General features: G+C 37.9%; 1 protein-coding gene across 1 annotated transcript in view; it reads left to right on the forward strand.

The window, feature by feature from the left end:
* The first annotated feature begins 4,469 nt into the window (after window positions 1–4,469).
* The window catches only part of ANKRD31 (ankyrin repeat domain 31), a 133,426-nt gene continuing 118,304 nt past the window's right edge, over window positions 4,470–19,591 (forward strand). Inside the window, exons 1-3 of the mRNA XM_057698413.1 lie at window positions 4,470–4,588; window positions 14,166–14,239; window positions 17,928–18,037. Of these exons, the coding sequence (XP_057554396.1) occupies window positions 4,485–4,588; window positions 14,166–14,239; window positions 17,928–18,037 (288 nt within the window). The 5' untranslated portion in view covers window positions 4,470–4,484. The remainder of the gene's footprint in view (window positions 4,589–14,165; window positions 14,240–17,927; window positions 18,038–19,591) is intronic.

Genomic DNA, 19,591 nt, shown 5'->3' on the forward strand with positions numbered 1-19,591 from the left:
GGAATAAAGTAATAAGATGAAAAATGGGTTTACTCTTAGATATTCATCTTGTGTTATATTTATGGTCAATTAAATCTTCCATGAAAGTCTCATTTCTTACAGTTCTGGGATCTAAAGTAAACTGGATAGAATAAAAATGATATGAAGCTATAGGCAGGAAAAAAATTTCAATTATAAAAGCCAAATATATTGTGTAACCACAAAATCCTGAGACTTCTTTTTCAAAATCCACACTTCCAAACAAGTCTCATTACGTTCCACCTTGTACGTACTCCACTTCCTGCTTAGTGGCCGAGCCTCATCCCACACCACTCTCCTCTGACTCCCCAGCTTCAGGCACACAGGCCTCCTGGGATGTCTGAGGGCCTTTGCACTTATGTTCATTCTTTAGGTCTTAGGTCAAATGTCACCTCCTCAGAGAGGCAATCTCTGACCATGTTCTCTAATCAGCAGCCTCTTTATTTCCTTCTGGCACACATCACTCTCTGAATTATCTTATTTATTCATGTACTTGTTTATTGTCTGCCTCATCCATTACAAGGCGAGGCCAGTAAGGGAAGGGTCCTAACTCCCAGCCTTCTTTCAGGGCGCTGAGCCACACGAGCATTTATGGTCTAGCATATATGCTATTGGATATGATTTTGGAATTTTCCTTCCTAATGAAAATCTGAGGTGGCAAAGCTGGCATTCTACTTTTAATTCACCTTTAAAACAAGTAAAGAATTCTCAAATACAATTTTTTCTTGAAAGACTTGTAGCCTAAGTGGAAATCAAGCAATGACAATTTATTTACAGTTCTGAAGGATTACTTGGTTTCATTTTATAAATTTACTACACAATATTATTCCTCAAAAATTCAAGTTTTGATATAATCTAATTTAATTGTATTCTGCCTCATATTCTTTAATTTTTTTACAGATATTTATTGGTTTAAAAAGAATATAATGCTCTTAAGATTTTTGGACTAATTCATTATGTATTAGTATTTGTATTAACAAGCAATCAATTTTCCTTTTTAACTACTTGAATTTTTTCCCTATTCTTAGGGACTCTTTAAATCTAAAAGAATTCCCATTCCCTCTTCTTTTATCCCATGATATTAAATTGTTGAAAGAAACCAGGTCATTTGTCCTATTGAATTTCCCACATTCTAGATTTCATTAATTTTATCTTCCTGGTGTTGACACATTTCTCTGCTTTTCCACCCTCAATAAATAACTGATAGTTTGATCTAGAGGCTTGATTAGATTCAGGTTTTTCATTTTTGGGGGGGCTTTAGAATACTTCATAGTTAGTCCATTTATTCCTATTATATCATGGCAGGAGGAACATAATATTTGGTTTTCTTACTTTTAGTGATACAGTAAGATTATCAGTGGATATAAATGTTGTCAGCCTGATCTACCTGTTACAAAATTCCCCATCAGCCTTTTACCTGGGAATTTAGGACTGTTTTAAACATGGAGGATGTAGGTGGAGAGGTGCAAAAAACACAAAGAAGTCTATTCTTTGCATATTTATTTCTGTTCTGCCTAGTTTACAGGGTTGAGGTGAGAAATATTCAAATAAGTTTATTTTTTCTTTTTTGTATATCAACTGTAGATCATTTTATTTTAATTGAAGTATAATTGATTTACAATATTGTTAGTTTTAGGTGTACAGCAGAGTGATTCACTTATAAATATATTTTTTTTCAGATTCTTTTACATTATAGGTTATTACAAGATATTGAATATAGTTCCCTGTGCTATACAGTAAATTCTTGTTGTTTATTTTATATATCATAGTGTGTATTTGTTAATCTTATAATCCTAATTTACCCCCCGCCCCCTTTGGTAATCATAAGTTTGTTTTCTACGTCTGTGAGTCTGTTTCTGTTTTGTAAATAAAATCATTTGTATTATTTTTCTGCATATAAGTGATATCATACAATATTTGTCTTTCTCTGTCTGACTTACTTCACTTAGTGTGATATTTTTTAGGTCCATCCATGATGCTATAAGTGGCAATATTTCATTCTTTATGACTAATATTCCATTGTATGTATATACACCACATCTTCTTTATCCATTCATCTGTGGATGGACACTTAGGTTGCTTCCATATCTTGGCTATTATAAATAATGCTGCTATGAACATTGGGCGCATGTATCTTTTTGAATTAGAGTTTTTGTCTTTTCCAGATGTATTTCCAGGAGTGGGACTGCTGGATCATACAGCGGCTCTAGTCTTAGTTTTTGAAGGAAACTCCATACTGTTTCTGATAGTGGCTGCACCAATTTACATTCCCACCGACAGTTGTAGGAGGTTTTCCTTTTCTCCACACCCAGCATAAATGTTTAAAAGATCACCACTAACCAAGTGTTTTAAACAGCAGTGGCTTAAAGATGGTCTAAATAATAAAATACACAGGGAACTCTGCTTAATTCTCTGTAATAACCTAAATGGGAAAGGAATTTGAAAAAGAATAGATACATGTATATATATAACTGAATCACTTTGCTGTATACCTGAAACTAACACAACATAGTTCATTAACTTTACTCCAATACAAAATAAAATTTTTTTAAAATTTATTTATTTATTATTTTTGGGGGGTACACAAAGTTCAATCATCTGTTTTTTTTTTTAATTTAATTTTATTTTTTTTTATTTTTTTGGGGGTACACCAGGTTCAATCATCTGTTTTTATACACATATCCCCGTATTCCCTCCCTCCCTCGACTCCCCCCCACTTTCCCCGTTCCAGTCCTCTAAGGCATCTTCCATCCTCGAGTTGAACTCCCTTTGTTATACAACAACTTCCCACTGGCTATCTATTTTACAGTTGGTAGTATATATATGTCTGTGCTATTTTCTCGCTTCGTCTCAGCTTCCCCTTCACCCCCCGCCCCCCCAAACCTCAAGTTCTCGAGTCCATTCTCTGCATCTGCGTCCTTGTTCTTGTCACTGAGTTAAAAAATAATAAAGTATGGCAAAGCCACTCCATGTACTGAAAAGGGCAGTAAATTGAGGAGTCAGAAAACCCTAGTTCCTTCCATTTATTTGACAAACCATTAAAAGGCCAATATGTGCTTACACCCTGGATATTCCAAGGTGAATACTAAACACTTGCTATGCAGAAGGGGTCTGTCTTACTGGAATCTTCTTGTTACTTGGGAAGTGGAGCTCACTTGGCTTTGTTTTGAATGAGTTCGAATGAAAAACTTTCAAATAGACTGAAATCAAATATCTAAGAATCTAGTCACTTCATTTAAAAATAAAATTACTTTCGAAGGTTGTGAGGCACCAATATTATTATAAAAATTAATAAAGGGAAAAAATAAAGCATTTAATCTGCCTTTCCAACATAATCTGTATTCCAGGGTAACCAAAGAGTTGATAAGGGAAAATCGGAAATACAAAATACATAAGTTAACCTAGTGACAGGGCAGAAATAAAGATGCAGACATAGAGAATGGACTGGGGGTGGGGCGGGGAGGCTGGGATGGTAGTGAGAGAGTAGCGTGGACATATATGCACTACCAAATGTAAGATAGCGGGAAGCTGCACAGGGAGATCAGCTTGGTGCTTTGTGACGACCTACAGGGGTGGGATGGAGGATGGGGGTGGGAGGCAGCCTGAAGACAGAGGGGATACAGGAATGTGTGTGTACATATAGCTGATTCACTCTGTCCTGGAGCAGAAACTAACACAATGTTGTAAAGCAATTACACTCCAATAAAGATGTATAAAAAATAGAGTTAGATCAGCTGATGATCTAAAAACTACCTCAGGGGGACTCTGGGGGAAGGGGTGTCAGTCGGGTTAAGCAGAAAGGCAGCGCTTGGTGGACCCAAAAACACTCCTGGGGCTAAGATCACATTCTGGCTTCAGAAAAGTCTGGCAGAGCTGACAGTTCTTTCCAAGTCTGGGTCTCACAAGCCGGAGAAGAACTGCACCGGACGTGACCCAGCCTTTTCTCCCTGCCGGTGGCGTTAGGCGGCTCGGCCTGCGGTCTGTCTGCGACCGACGCTTCCTCTCTCATTCCCGCGATCGCAGCTCCGGCCCCACACGGCCCAGCCAGAGTGTGAAAGTGCGGAAGGCGGGCGTGGCAGCAGCCACACCCCGGACGGCCAGGGACCTCTGGGCCCGCGCGTGCGCGCCCGGCTATTTCGGGCGACTTCCGGCCACGGGAACGAGGGGCGGGGCCGACCGCGGCGCTCGGGGGCCGACGAGCGGCGCGCGGCTCCCCCTGCTGGCGGCCTGCGGTCACAGCTCCGCGCTGGCCCGCCGCCCCGACGACGCCCTCGCGGCCCGGTGGTCTGTGCCCGCGAGCGGCCCGGCTCCCGCCAAGAATTTTGTTCTTAATTCATAATTTCTCCTGGCCCTCAGAGCAAATTTAAATTTATGATTATTATTATTGGGGTTTGTTTTTTTTTTTTTTTGCGGGAATGGAGGAGTTAGAGAAAGAGGATAAGAAAGACTCCGGGTGCGAGGCGGAGATGGAGGAAGGTGCCCAGGCTCCAGGCTGGGACAGTGATGAAACGGTGATAGAGGCGTCGGTGACGGAGAGCGACCAGGAAGAAGAGGAGCTTCCCTGGAGAAGGTGACCGTCATTAGGCCCGGCCCTGGTGGCGGGTGACCCTCTGAGATTTGAGTGGAAGTTGTTAGCAGCCAAACGTCTGCTTGCGGGCGGGAGTAGGGCCTTGTGAGGCCCCCAGGCCTGCGCTAAGAATGTTGTAGATAAGGTAGACCACGGCTCCCCATCACCCCCGGCTTAGGACCGAAGGGGCTTTATAGCAGGTGGCTTTATGGCGTTTTTTATAAGCCTTCTTTCTTAGCCTGGGGCTTTTTTGCAAAGGTAAAAAAGACTTGGGTCTGAAGCCCTCGAGCGCATTTTGCTACAAGCAGCTCTAGCTCAGGTCTAGGAGACGGTTAGTGTACTTTCTCTCAGGAAGTGAATGTGTGATGGGGGAACCGGTTACTACCAAACTGGAAACGGATATTTATAAGAATCAAAAGAAGACGGTAGTGCCGTTCATCAAAACATATCTTTGTTTCTTGTGCTGGACACAGGGAGAACATAAATGAGATGAGGCCACTGCCTTTGAGAAACCTACAGGCCAGGAAAGACATGAACAGATAATTTCAATGTAACGTGGGCAGTCCGGGTAGGAAGTGTGCCCAGGCTAGTTTAGGAGCCCAGCGGGATGCTTACCTCAACGGTGGTCATCAGAGTTTGCCAGGGTTGACTTCTGAGCAGAGGCTTGAAGGTGAGTAGGAATTAGTCAGATGGAGAGGAGGTTTTCAGGCCAGGGGAACTGCATGGGTAAAGATGTAGTGGTGGGACATAGCTTTGTGTTACGGAATGTGCAGACAGTTAAGTGTTACTGAAGTGTTAAATGCTGAGATGGGTGTGGTGAGAGATGAGCCTGGAGGGGACAGCACAGTATGGTCATATAAGACCTCTTATATCCTGTGTGTGTCCTGGTAGGGAGCTTGTAAGGTGTTAAGTGGAGGAGCAGCATAATCAGATTTTCATTCACTCAGGCGTGCCCTAGATTAGGGCTTTGCAAATTGTAATGAAAGTTATGAATTTCTTATAAATCACTTTAGAATCCTGTTAAAAGGTGGATTCCAACTCAGGAGTTCTAGGGTGGGGTTTGAGATTCTGCATTTCTAACAAGCATCCGGGTTAAAGTTGGTACTATTAGATCAGGGATCACCTTTTGCAAAGCAAGGCTATAAGAGCTTAGCTTTGGGATCAAAATAGTAACAGACTGAGATGATGAGCGCCATCTAGGCAGAAGCAGTGGGAATAGAGGGAAAGGGACAAATTTGAGAACTCTTTAGAAAGTAAATTTGGCAGGAGATGGTGATTGATAAGATGTGGAGGATGAGGGTAGGGCAGCAGTACAGGATGATATCTAGATTTCTGGCTCTTTTATATATACAAACAGAAATATTTGCTCTTATTGGTGTACAGGGACCATTTTGACTAGTACATGGAGTCTTATAACAACCACTACAGATCCAGAACATTCTGTTACTCCAGAAAGAGTTACCCGCCTTTGTGCTGCCCTTGTAGTCAAGCCCCTCCGTCCCCATTCAAATCACTCTTTCCATCTGTGTAATACATCATCTTTTTTAATGTCTGCTTTCATTTCCCCCGCTGTCTTTGGTTTTCAGCAGTTTGATGATGATGTGTCTGGTAATGATTTTCTTTGTGTTTTTCCTGTTTGGGGTTCACTGAGCTTCTCGAACCTATAAGCATCTCTTTCACCAAACTTGGAAAGTTTTCTGTCATGATTTCTTCATATATTTTTTCATGTACCAATCTTTTTCTCCTCTCTTCCTGGGATTTTAAATGACATGAATCTAGACCTTTTGATAGTCTCCCAGATCCTTGAGGCTGTATTAATTTTTTTCAATTTTTTTTCTCTCGGTTCTTCAGATTGTATAATTTCTATTGCTTTATCTTCAGCTTCACTTTCTTTCCTGTGTCATCACTTTCTTTCCTGTGTCATCACTTTCTTTCCTGTGTCATCTCCATTCTGTTGTTGAGACCATCCAGTGAATTTTTAATTTCAGATATTATATCTCCTAAAATTTCCACCAGCTTCTCTTTTATAGTTTTTATTTCTTTGCTGAGAACTTCATTGTTTTCATCCATTTGATAAATGTTCACCTTTATCTCATAGAGAATTATTATAATAGCTGCTTTAAAATCTTTCTCTTGTAATTCCAACATCTGGGCTTGGCAGGTTGGGGCATTGGGATCTGTTATGTTTTCTCTGAAGAACTAGTCAGATTTTCCTTTTCTTTGCATGTTGAGAATTCTGGATTATATCCTGTATATTTTGAATGTTATGTTTTAGACTCTTGTTCCTGTTAAAATCCTCTAGAGGGTGTTGATCTTTATTTGTTGTAACAAGTAGTCAATCTGATTAGGTTCTGACTGCAGGTTCTGTCTGCAGGTTCTGTTTTGCCTTCTGTGGGTGGTGGTTACATCACTCCAACTTTCAAAGCCTTTACTATGCTGTTTGAGTCTGTCTGGCTCATGTACCACACTCAGGGGTTAATCTGGAATTTGGTCAGTAGTTAATATCATAGTTCAATTCTCTAAGCCTTTGTTACGCTTTTTTTGAATCTGCTCTGCATGTAGACAGCGCAGGGTTGAGCCTTAGACTTATGCTGGATCATATACAGAATTCGGTGATTCCCCTTCCTGGTCTCTTTTCTCCAGGATTCTCATGCACCCTTCCCTCCCCATGCCCACTTGTTGGCTTGTATGACCAGAAAGATGGATTTCTTTCAGTGTTAGCCTTCTTGCTATAGAGTAGTTCTTTGCCCACCTTCAGGGGAAAGTGTTAGGAGAGAGAAGAAAATAAAAGAGATTCTTTTCAAACTCTTGGGAGTATGATTCATCTAGTAGGAAAAAGACAGGTTTTCTCTTGAGTTTTTTTTTTTTAATTTATTTAATTTATTTATTGGCTGCCTTGGGTCTTCGTTGCTGCACACAGGCTCTCTCTAGTTGCAGGAATGGGGGCTACTCTTCTTTGTGGTGCATAGGCTTCTCAGTGTAGTGTTGGGGCGCATGGGCTTGGTTGCTCCGCAGCGTGTGGAATCTTCCTGGAGCAGGGATCGAACCTGTGTCCCCTGCATTAGCAGGTGGATTCTTAACCACTGCGCTACCAGGGAAGTCCCTCTCTTGAGTTTTAAGTGTCCAAGCTACTGTGGTTGGTAGCAGTATAGCTCTGAAGCTAAAGAGAGAAAACAAGAAAACTCAGGGATTCGCCTCACACCTTCTGGCATTCAGGGGTCCCTTCCCCTAGTTCTCCGGATAAAGATAGGAGAGGTTTCTTCTGGAGTTTTTGCTGTCTGTGCCCACTGTGCAGTTCTAAGTTTAGGCCTAGGATCAAAGCTGGAGAAAAAACAAAACAAAACAAACAAACAAACAAACAAACAAAAAAAGGAGCAAACAACAAAACAAAACCATGAGACTCACCTACTCCAAGGTTGTTATTTAGATTTCAGTTTCAGTCCCCAGTTTACCTGCTGTTGTTTACCTTTCAGATTACTCAGGTAGCTTTTAAAAAATATTCTACCAGAATTTTTAGTTGTAATGGGTGGAAAACTGGGCTATAGATGGCTCACTCTATCTTGACTGACCAATCTTTTCTCCCCCTTCTATTCATTTTAAAATGCTTCTCTGCAGTGCCATAGAAACATCTTGCTTTCAGACCTCATAACTCAAGGTTAAAAATCAGTGTTCTTTTCATTAGTATGGAAGTACAGTCAGAGTCTAAGATTGCTGGAGCTGAATACCATTGCTTCCCCCCCACCTCCCGTTTATTCTGTTTTTTATGCACAAGCTCCCAACTTTGACTGGAATGAGGAGCATAGGTCCTAGTAGAGCAGAGACTCCCAACAGGCAAAACGTTATACAGTTTCACATAAATAATCCTTAAATGTTGCAGTTATTAAGGTGCTTTTGCTAAGATCTGAGAAAGGATTTGATGACCATTGGGATTAGATAAAGCAAGACTTTCAGAGAATGAGGATGCCAGGTGTTAACTGTGTCTGAAAAGTACTCTCAGAGCCTGAACATGGCTGTAGCCCTCTTGAAACTATAAAATGCATCCAGTCCCTTTTTTTGCTTGGTAGGTGTCACTAATAATCTGTAAGAATTTAAGTTGCTGATTAATGAGGTTTTGTTTGCTTGTGATTTGTTTACTAAGAGGCAGGATTCATTTTTCTTATATGTGCCCTGGGAACCTTTTACCAATCCTTAATATCTATCTCAGCCTCCAGTAAATGTTAACTGCTCAATAACATTGAAGGATTTATCACAAACTAATCCTGTTCAATCCATTTAAACAGAACTACCTTATAAAATAGTTCATTATTATGTGGATTTAGGTATATGTTCAGGTCAAAGCATGTTCTCTGAACATTATAAATGATATAGTAAAAGGCTAATTGAACATAATTACCCTGCAAGATGGGTGTTAATTCTGTCCTTTAAGATAGACTAGCACTATCTTTGTGTGAGTTGTTTAGATAGAAAATACATTATAAAGGGTACAGTTGCAGAAGGGAAGAATAGAAAGCAAAATACAAGGAGACAAAGAATTAATAATCACATTAAATTAGCTAAAGAAAGCAACATTTTTGGTCAGGATATATATCAAAATAGTGGCTTCTCCAGTGATTAAAATAGAATGGTGCCAAGTACTATTCTTTTTTGGGGGAGGGGGAAGGGTGAAGTAGAAAAGGATAGCTTGACTGCTTTGCCAAGCAGAGGGGGAACACAGTAGGCTAGTGCCTCAAGAACTGTACCTCCCTTCCTGGGGGATAGTCTTATAGTCGGAGCTCGTGGTCAGGGCCACGTACTATTCTTAAAACTGTTATACTGAGAGACGTGAAGAGACAGAACAAGATTAGCTTCCATCGTGGCATCATCCCCCGTGCCAGCAGTCGCTCTCTGCAGCTGATGCAGGGCCATCGGCCCGCACAAATCCCTCTTGTGCCATGGAACGAAGGACTTCATCCTCTCCCCACAGAGGACAGATAGAGTAGTGGCGTTGGCCAGGTGCCGTATGACACATGCTTTTAAACAGAACAAAGGAGTACACACTGAGTCTAAACAGGGAAAGGTATTCCCATACAAGGTGGTAAGTCCAATACAGTCTGGGAGGACTCTCTTAGTAAGAAAGTGTTCCAGACCCAAGGCCAGGTGGGGACTGAAAGACTGTATGCACAGGACTGCCTTTCTCAACACATTCTTTGTTATCTCCTGTAAGAAGTACACATGTTGCCTCCTCAAATTTAACTGGAATCAGATCAAACCTCTAGCTATAATAACGAGTTTACAGGAAATATACAGGACAGAGGAACATGTTAAATGACATGCAATCGTCAAATCCAAAATGTGGGAAACTCTATAGGAAAAACAACCCAGTTTCTTCAACAAATAAATTGTAAGGGGCGGGGAAGGGGATAATTTATAGATTTTTAAAAGAGACTTAGGAAACATACAACCAAATGCAATGTGTGCATCTTGTTTGGATCCTGATATGAACAGAACAACTGTAAAAAGAGACAGGGAAATGTGGCTACAATCGGTTTATTAGTTTACATTGCTGTGTAACAGCTTACTCCAGAACTTATTAGCATCTTAAAACAGTAAACATGTTGTATAGTTTCTGTGGTTCAGGAATCCGGGGTGGCCTAACTGGATCATCACGCTCAAGGACTCAGAAGGCTGCATTCATCTCAAGGCTTCATATGAAGGATCTACTGCCCCAGTGGTGGTTTTAAGATTCAGTTCCTTCTCTGGCTGTTGAACTGAGTCCTTAGTTGCTCTCTGACTTTTGACTGAGGGCCTCCCTTAGTTTCTTGCTACACAGGCTTCTAAAGGGCATTCGCAACATGGCCAGCTAGCTTCCATGAGAGGGAAGAAGCAAGAGAATAAGCGATAAGATGGAAGTCAGTATCTTTTCGTAACCTAATCTCAGAAGTAACATCCCAACCTGTTTGCTGTATTTTGTTCGTTAGAAGAGTCACTGGATCCAGTCCATACTCAAGGATAAATACCATATACAAAGGCATAAATGCCAGCAGCCTTTATAGAGGCTGCTTACTATAGACTAATTTTAATAATATTAAGGAATTACTGACTTTTTTTAGGTATGAAATTTTGGTTGTTTTTTTAAAGGTGTGATTATTACAGTTACGTTTGAAGAGTCCTAATCTTTTAGAGTTGAATACTGAAATGTTTCCGGGTGAAATGGAATAAAATGTCTAGGATTTGCTGTAAAAATAATCTAGTGGGGTACTCATAGAGGGTAGAGAGGGTGGCAGAGGGATTATAGAGGAAGCAAGATTGGCTGTGTACTGATCATTGTTGCACCTAGATGATGAGTATACCACTGTCTCTATTACCTGTTGATGTTTGTAATTTTCCATTAAAAAAAGTAAAAAGCAAAATGAGTAAGTAAGTAAGTAAACCAAAAAACCCCTAGTTCCAAATCATATATTTATGCCTTCATACATTGGTATATTCCTGGATTCTGGCAAGATTTAAAAACTTTTTTTTATTGTGGTAAGATATATATAACATAGAATTTAGCATTTTAACCATTTTTAAGTGTATAATTCAGTGGCGTTAAGTACATTCACATGATTGTGCAACCATCATTACTAGTTATCTCCAGAATTGTTTCATCTTCCCAAACTGACACTCCATGTACCCTTTAAATGATAACTCCCCATTCTTCCCTGTCTTCAGCCTCTGGCAACCACCATTCTACTTTATGTTTTTGTGAATCTGACTAGCCTAGGTACCTCATGTAATTGGAATTATACCATTTTCATTCTCTCATGTCTGGGTTATTTCACTTAGTATGGTGTCTTTCAGGTCTATCCACGTTGTAGCATGTATCAATATTTCCTTCCTTTTTAAGGCTGAAAAATATTCCACTGTATGTGTGGACCACATTTTGTTTATCCACTTATCTGTTGATGGACGCTTCTCAGTGTCCACCTTTTAGCTATTGTAAATAATGTTTCTACGAACATGGGTGTACAAGTTCAGGTACCTGCTTTCAGTTATTTTGTGTACATACCCAGAAATGGAATTACTGGATCAAATGTAGTTCTATGTCTAATTTTTTGAGGAACCACCAAACTGTTTTTCACAGTGGCTGTACCACTTTACATTCCCAGTAGCAATGTTACAAGAGTCCCAGTTTCTCCATATCCTTGCCACACTTGTTATTTTCTGGGTTTTTGTTTGTTTTTTGGTTGGTGTGAAGTGGTATCTCATTATGGTTTCAATTTACTTTCCCCTAATGTTTAGTATTGTTGAGCATCTTTTCATGTTCTTACCGGCTATTTGTATATCCTCTTTGGAAAAATGTCTATTCAAGTCCTTGGCCCATTTTTTTCATCCTGTAAAGTTTTTAAACAGAAGAAATAAACACTTAGGTCTGCCTAGTAGCATACTCACCATGATATATCATTGCTGTTTGTATCCCTTGCCAGATTTGAAGCTTCTTGAGAACAAGAGGTATCTTCTCTCTTTACCTTGGTGCTGCCAGGAACATAGTAAGAAGTGAATCCAAAATTTAAAGTTCTGTGATTGTATGTTCTGAAAATATACACTCAGATTTAACCCTGAGATTTCAATCCTAAATTCTCTGTGGTATAGAGAAAGGTGAAAGAAAAAACCCACCAACACTGGTCCTTCATATCATCTCATTTTACTTCTGTTCAAAACCTATATTGATATTTGTCCCTTACTCCAAAATACCCAAAAATAACAGAATATTTATAAAAATGAACATGATCACATGAATAAGTATTTACTTTTCATCTTGGATAAATTTTAAATTAAGGCTATATTTCTGAAAAAAAAATACTTTGACATAGAATATTAATAGTGAAGTAACTAAGAATTTTAGCAAATTTAGTTATAATTTTTATGAGTCGTTTCCACTGAACCACGTTAAAAGTTTTTCCAACATATGGGCACCTTATCTTTGACAAAGGAGGCAAGAATATACAATGGAAAAAAGACAGCCTCTTTAATAAGTGGTGCTGGGAAAATTGGACAGCAACACGTAAAAGAATGAAATTAGAACACTTCCTAACACCATACACAAAAATAAACTCCAAATGGATTAAAGACCTACATGTAAGGCCAGACACTATAAAACTCCTAGAGGAAAACATAGGCAGAACACTCTATGACATCCATCAAAGCAAGATCCTTTTTGACCTACCTCCTAGAATAATGGAAATAAAATAAAAAATAAACAAATGGGACCTAAGGAAACTTAAAAGCTTTTGCACAGCGAAAAAAACCATAAAGAAGACAAGAAGACAACCCTCAGCGTGGGAGAAAATACTTGCCAACAAAGCAACAGACAAAGGATTAATCTCCAAAATATACAAGCAACTCATGCAGCTTAATACCAAAAAAGCAAATAATCCAATCCACAAATGGGCAGAAGACCTAAATAGACATTTCTCCAAAGAAGATATACAGATGGCCAACAAACACATGAAAAGATGCTCAACATCACTAATCATCAGAGAAATGTAAGTCAAAGCCACAATGAGGTATCACCTCACACCGGTCAGAATGGCCATCGTCCAAAAATCTAGAAACAACAAATATTGGAGAGGGTGTGGAGAAAAGGGAACTCTCCTACACTGTTGGTGGGAATGTAAGTTGGTACAGCCACTATGGAAAACAGTTTGGACGTCCCTTAAAAAACTAAAAATAGAACTACCATATGACCCAGTAATCCCACTCCTGGGCATATACCCAGAGAAAACCATAAGCCAAAAAGAAACATGTACTGAAATATTTATTGCAGCACTATTTACAATAGCCAGGACATGGAAGCAACCTAAATGCCTATCAACAAATGAATGGATAAAGAAGATGTGACATATATATACAATGGAATATTACTCAGCTATAAAAAGGAATGAAATGGAGCTATATGTAATGAGGTGGATGGACCTAGAGTCTATCCTACAGAGTGAAGTAAGCCAGAAAGAGAAAAACAAATACTGGATGCTAACTCATATATATGGAATCTAAAAAAAAAAAAATGGTACTGATGAACCCAGTGATAAGACAAGAATAAAGATGCAGATGCAGAGAATGGACTGGAGGACACGAGGTTGGTGGGGCGGGGGGTGAAGGGGAAGCTGGGATGAAGTGAGAGAGTAGCATAGACATATATATACTACCAACTGTAAAATAGATAGCCAGTGTGAAGTTGTTGTATAACAAAGGGAGATCCGCTCGATGATGGGTGATGCCTTAGAGGGTTGAGAGGGGGAGGGTAGGGGGGAGTCACGGGAGGGAGGGAATATGGGGATATGTGTATAAATACAGCTGATTGACTTTGGTATGCCTCAAAAACTGGTACAAGAGTGTAAAGCAATTATATTCCAATAAAGAGCCTAAAAAAATTTATCCACTTAATTATTTTGCAATATATGCAATATATCATCACATTGAACACCTTAAACTTACACAATGTTATATGTCAATTATATCTCAATAAAGCTGGAAAAATTTTTTTAAATGATAGTTAATTTGTTAGTCTTTGTTTAGGAAACATCATAACATCTGTACCTTCTTTTTTCATATTTGAAAGGTTGCTCTTTAATCAAGACACATCTCTTAGATCTGAGTTCAGTCTGCATCCTGGTGTAAGTGGAACATGCAAAGGTGAGAAATAATTCTTTTCACTAAGTAGTCCCTTTAATTTCCCCGTATTATTATTCCATTAACTTCTCCTTTTATATTTAGTCTTATTCTTTAACTTTACACAGAGTTAGTTTCTTACAGGCATCTGTAATAGACCTTAAGATCTGTTACTTTATAGGGATAGCAGTGGGGATTGTAACTTCAGGAAGATGCTTATGACTCCTGGAGAGGGCTCCTGAGTTGTGGAAGTGGCACTCAGCAGTTCTCCCCCCTAAAATCTCCTGCTTAACACTAGAACTTTCCTATTTGCAAAAGTAAATAAACGTTTTAATAATCAGTCTGATTCTCTCAGACTAAAATTAAGGTACAAATATCCGTGGTATACATATATTTTTTAAAAAAGCCTTTCACTTACAAATTCTCCAAACCTCCTGAGTCCACTTCTAGATCAATTTAAACACTTCTAGAAAAATGTATCACTAATTGTTACAGTTCGAAAAGATCAATTCTGCCGTAGCTGTTCAAGTGTTAGGTTGTTTCCTTTTATGATTTCTTCCTGTGAGCCATTTTTTATTGGAGGATGTCTAGAAATAGGTGTAGAATGGAAGGAAAATCTAAACATCATGAAAATCGTTTTGTCTGTATACACTTGTTTCTTCATATCCATGGGGTATTGGTTCCAGGAGCCTCCATACATACCCAGATTCTCCGATTCTCAAGTCCCTAGTCGGCCCTCCCTATCTGAGGGTCGCGGATCCACAAATTCTACCAGCTGTGGATTCTAAACATAGTACACAATTTGATCTGTGGCTGGAGGAATCTGCGGATGCCAAACCCACAGATATGGAGGGCAGAATGTATGTCTATTAAAAAAAAAATCCTCGTTTAAGTGGACCTGCATAGTTCAAACCCCCTGTTCTAGGCTCAACTGTAGTTCACAAAGTCTTCACTGTATGTCTTCTCACCTGATACCCCAGTAGCAAATTACAGTTTCATCTTGGAGTAGTTTTTCCTACATGTAATTGGAAGAGATTGTGTGTAATATTGGTCTCCAGAATGTGTTCTTATGATATATAAAATGCCACTAGGAAGAAGTTAGAGATCTGTTTCAATATTCCAACCAAGTTTTTTTCCTTCTCTTCCCTTTCCCCTTCTCTTCCCCAAATAGATAGACAGTAATTATTTTTGCTAATTATTAAAAGTATAAAATGTTTTTAAAGTACAAAATTATATAATGTAGAAAGTGAAAGATCCCATCCCCTGCTTTTCCCTATAATTCCACTCCCAACAATTGCCAGTGTTTAGTATTTTTGTTTCTTTCTAGACTTTTGCATACCAATATAAATATCTTTTTTCATAATTAGTATTGCACTATATATATTTTTCTTTGTTATATTAATCTACCTCAACCTGTTAAATTGCTACCTTTGTTCTATTGTATGAATGTACCCTTATATGATGATTTGATTATGTTTGATGTTTCTTGTATTATATATCTTTGCCTAGTTTTCTGATTATTTCCTTAGAATAACTAGCTAAAGTTTGATTTGCTTTTAAAGGATGAGCACATGTCAGATCTTGACATATATTGCCCCCTAAAAAAGATGAATTTTTCCCCCTAGATCCAACATAGGACATATGAAATTTTTGCCAAACTGGTAAATAGAACATATCTGATTATTTTAATCTGCATTTTTGAAGAATATCAAGGTTAGGCATATTTTAATATCGACCATTTACAGTTTTTGTGTGTGAATTGCCTTAATGTCTCATAATTATTCTCATTTTATTATGAATTTATAAGAGCATTTTATGTATTAAAGATAGCAAAACTTTGTCATATGTATGTTGTGAATAGTTTTACCCAGTTTCCTAGTTATCTTTTTTTTTTTTTAAGATTTATTTATTTATTTAATTGGCTGTGTTGGGTCTTTTTTGCTGTGCGCGGGCTTTCTTTTTAGTTGTCGTGAGTGGGGGCTACTCTTCGTTGTGGTGAGCGGGCTCCTCATTGCCGTGGCTTCTCTTGTTGCGGAGCATGGGCTCTAGGCGCATGGGCTTCAGTAGTTGCAGCACATGGGCTCAATAGTTGTGGCTCACGGGCTCTAAAGCGCAGGCTCAGTAGTTGTGGTGCACAGGCTTAGTTGCTCCGCGGCATGCGGGATCTTCCTGGAGCAGGGATCGAACCCGTGTCCCCTGCATTGGCAGGTGGATCTCAACCACTGTGTCACCTAGGAAGCCCTCCCAGTTATCTTTTAATGTTATTCATGATGTATTTTGTAGTACAGAAATTAAAAATTGTATGTAGTAAAAATTTTATATAGTAGAAAAAGCGTTGTCAGTCTTTTTCAAGGTTTCTTGCTTTTTTTTTTTCAAACTTGGAAATATTTTGCCTATCTCAAGACCATAAAAATGTTTTCTTTGATCTTTATTTCCATTTATTATATTTATTGTTTTTACTTTTATGTCCTTAATATTTTTAGAATAATTTAGCATATGGGAGGGTAGGTCTCTAACTTCATTTTTTCAAATGGTTAATTGCCCCAATATTATTTATTGAATGTCATCTTGTTGCCACTGTTTAAAATACCATTATTGTTATATATTAAATTCCCAAATATAAATAGGTCTGTTTCCCGCTTTTTGTTTTGTTTTACTGATTTATTTGACTTTTTCTATTTCTGTGCCATCACTATGTTATTTTATCAGCCTTAGATTTTAGTACATTTCCATATCTTGGAGGGAACATATTCTCCTACACAGAGTAGTTGGCTGCAGTATACATCCTAAGCTTCTTTGGTACAAACAGTAAGTTCTTTGGTACAAGCAGTATGAGACTTTAGCCACTGTGAGCTTCCAATTTACCCTCTTTCATATTTTGTTGGTGGGATTTGCTTTGAGCTAGGTGGTTTTCTAGTATTCTGATGGGAGAATTCCATGTACTGGTTACTTCTTAGGGAGCCTCTCCTTTTCTTATGATGGTGACAAGCTGCTAACCAGGGTTTGGTTTCCCTTTAATCCATCCCCATCTTCTAATCTATAGTGAGTATATTTCCTTTTTCCCATTGGTGCTTCAGATTTTTTTTTTTAAACTGATTTCTTTGGATTCTTTTTGGGAACTGGGAAGGGAAGAAAAGTTAAAATATGGGCTAAATTTGCTATCTTGAAAACTGTGACTCTTCCTGAATTATATATTAGCATTATGAATTTTTTAAGATGACTTGAAAGAAAAAAGAAAAAAGAAAGTATTCTTTTTAGCAAGGCTTAAGTCTGTACAATTTTCTTTATATATCCTTTGCATTCATTCATCCTGGATCAAAGAAATATCAAGTATTATTTCATTCAGCGTTGTATATATGTTTCTTGTTTTTTTTTTTAAGAACTTTTATTGGGATACAATTGACATACAATAAACTGCATATATTTAAAGTGTACAATTTGATATATTTTTTCTTATTAATAATGTATATATGGCAATCCCAACCTCCAATTCATTCCCCCCCAACCCCCCACCCCACTTTCCCCACTTGGTGTCCATATTATGTTTCTTCTTAAATTTAAAAACATTGACACATAAAAGTAGCAGTTAGGAAATTATGATTTACAGAATGATTTTTAATGACATTTTGCAGTGTCTATAAAATCCTTGGGTCATTGTTAGAGCAGAGCATTGAAGCTATTGCAAATGATTTATGATTGTATTTCATTCTAGGCACATCTTCTCCAGAGGTTAAACTTGACTTCAAACTCAGAGAGGATCCAGAAGAGCAAATGAGTAAAAATCAGATGATGCCTGTTCTTAGTGAGGATGCAGTCTTACAGGTGTGTAGCATATTGATTAAATACATGCTTATTAAAAATTGGTAATGCTATTTGAAATAAGGGCAGATTAATAATGATTAATTCTTTTTGTCTGTTATTTTGCTTCTTTCTTTTCTTACTCAGTTTTTTTCCCCTTTCTTAGCCAGTTATCCTGTTTCTCTGCTGCAGCTTCGGTAAAAGCCAAGTGTTTTAGGCCATCTTTTCTTTATTTATTTCTCTTTCTGTTAGAGAAGTGGAATTGAGAAGGTCAAGATAGAATATAATGATTACAGTTTTCATCTCCATTGTATGTCAGAGGTCACCTTAAATTTGTGAAGAAGATACTAGTCTGTGTAGTATAATTTGTGGGCCACTGAAAGACCCTTCTTTTGATGTGTGTGTGTGTGCACGCGCGCGTGCATGAGTGTGGGCACATACTTACAAACACAGGTTTTCACCTATTTGTTTCTTTTTAATGCAGTCACCACGGGGAAAGGTAAGGGATGATTCGTTTAGCACCTTGGCATAAATAAGTTAGCTAACCAGAGATAACTATAGAGCCTTAAGGAATAGAAGGGAGAATGCGTATATTTTAATAGAAACTGACAGCAGTTCCAAAGAGTGACCATGAGGGTTTATTTAATATTGTACCTAGGAAGGTGTATTACTTGAATTATATCTAGTGAAAAGAGTAAAATTTAATACCAAATATTTTTTTAAAGCTGAGATGTCTAAATTTAGCTTCTGATAATTTATTTAAAAATCAGTTTTGCAACTTCTGAATTAAAAAAAAGAACTTTTTCCCCTTTAGCTTCAGTAACTGTGAAATGGGAAATATAAATTAATTTTTTTCAATTTATCTCAGAAACATTTACTATGTGAATATTGTACCAGGCTCTAGATTGTACCTCAGAACAGTAATTTTGAAACCTTGATTACCAAACTAATTTGGCTAGCTTTTTAAAAATATAGACTCTCAGACCTGTGTTTGAGTAGAACCTAGGACTCTCTATTTTTCAAAAGCCTCCCAAGTTTAGTTTCTGATGATCAGCTATTGGAACAATTGCCTTAGAGGACTTGAAGAATTAATGAATGTATCTTTTAAAGATTCTTCATCAGATTGTAAATCAGCCATCTGCTGGTTGTGGGCTTGTAAAATTAAGATAAGAAAGATAAATGAAATACTTGGTATTTGTCCCTCTTTTTTTTGCCTTCATGGGAATTCATTGGTAGTAAAATAGATACCTCCTTTAACTTTCCCCTGCCCCCCATTTTTGTTTGCAGTAAAAGTTAGACCATGTTACCAAAGTAGCAAATTTTAATTAATATTATTTTTTAAATTGCCAGATGCTAGTTTCACAGTTTTAAATTTTATTCTTTGAAAATAAACCTTTAAAAATTTAACTATATGATAGAAATTTATTTTGTCAAATAAAGAAATGGAGAGACCAGAAAAGGTGCTTTCCCAGAGATATTTAAAGAAAAAAATATGTATCGTTTCACAACTTGAACCTGATTTTAAATAAATTCTAAATAATTCAGTTACTAAACAGAGTTCTAAATAAATTTTTCCTT

This window comes from Hippopotamus amphibius, chromosome 1, assembly GCF_030028045.1.
Source record: "Hippopotamus amphibius kiboko isolate mHipAmp2 chromosome 1, mHipAmp2.hap2, whole genome shotgun sequence".
Taxonomy (NCBI): Eukaryota; Metazoa; Chordata; class Mammalia; order Artiodactyla; family Hippopotamidae; genus Hippopotamus; species Hippopotamus amphibius.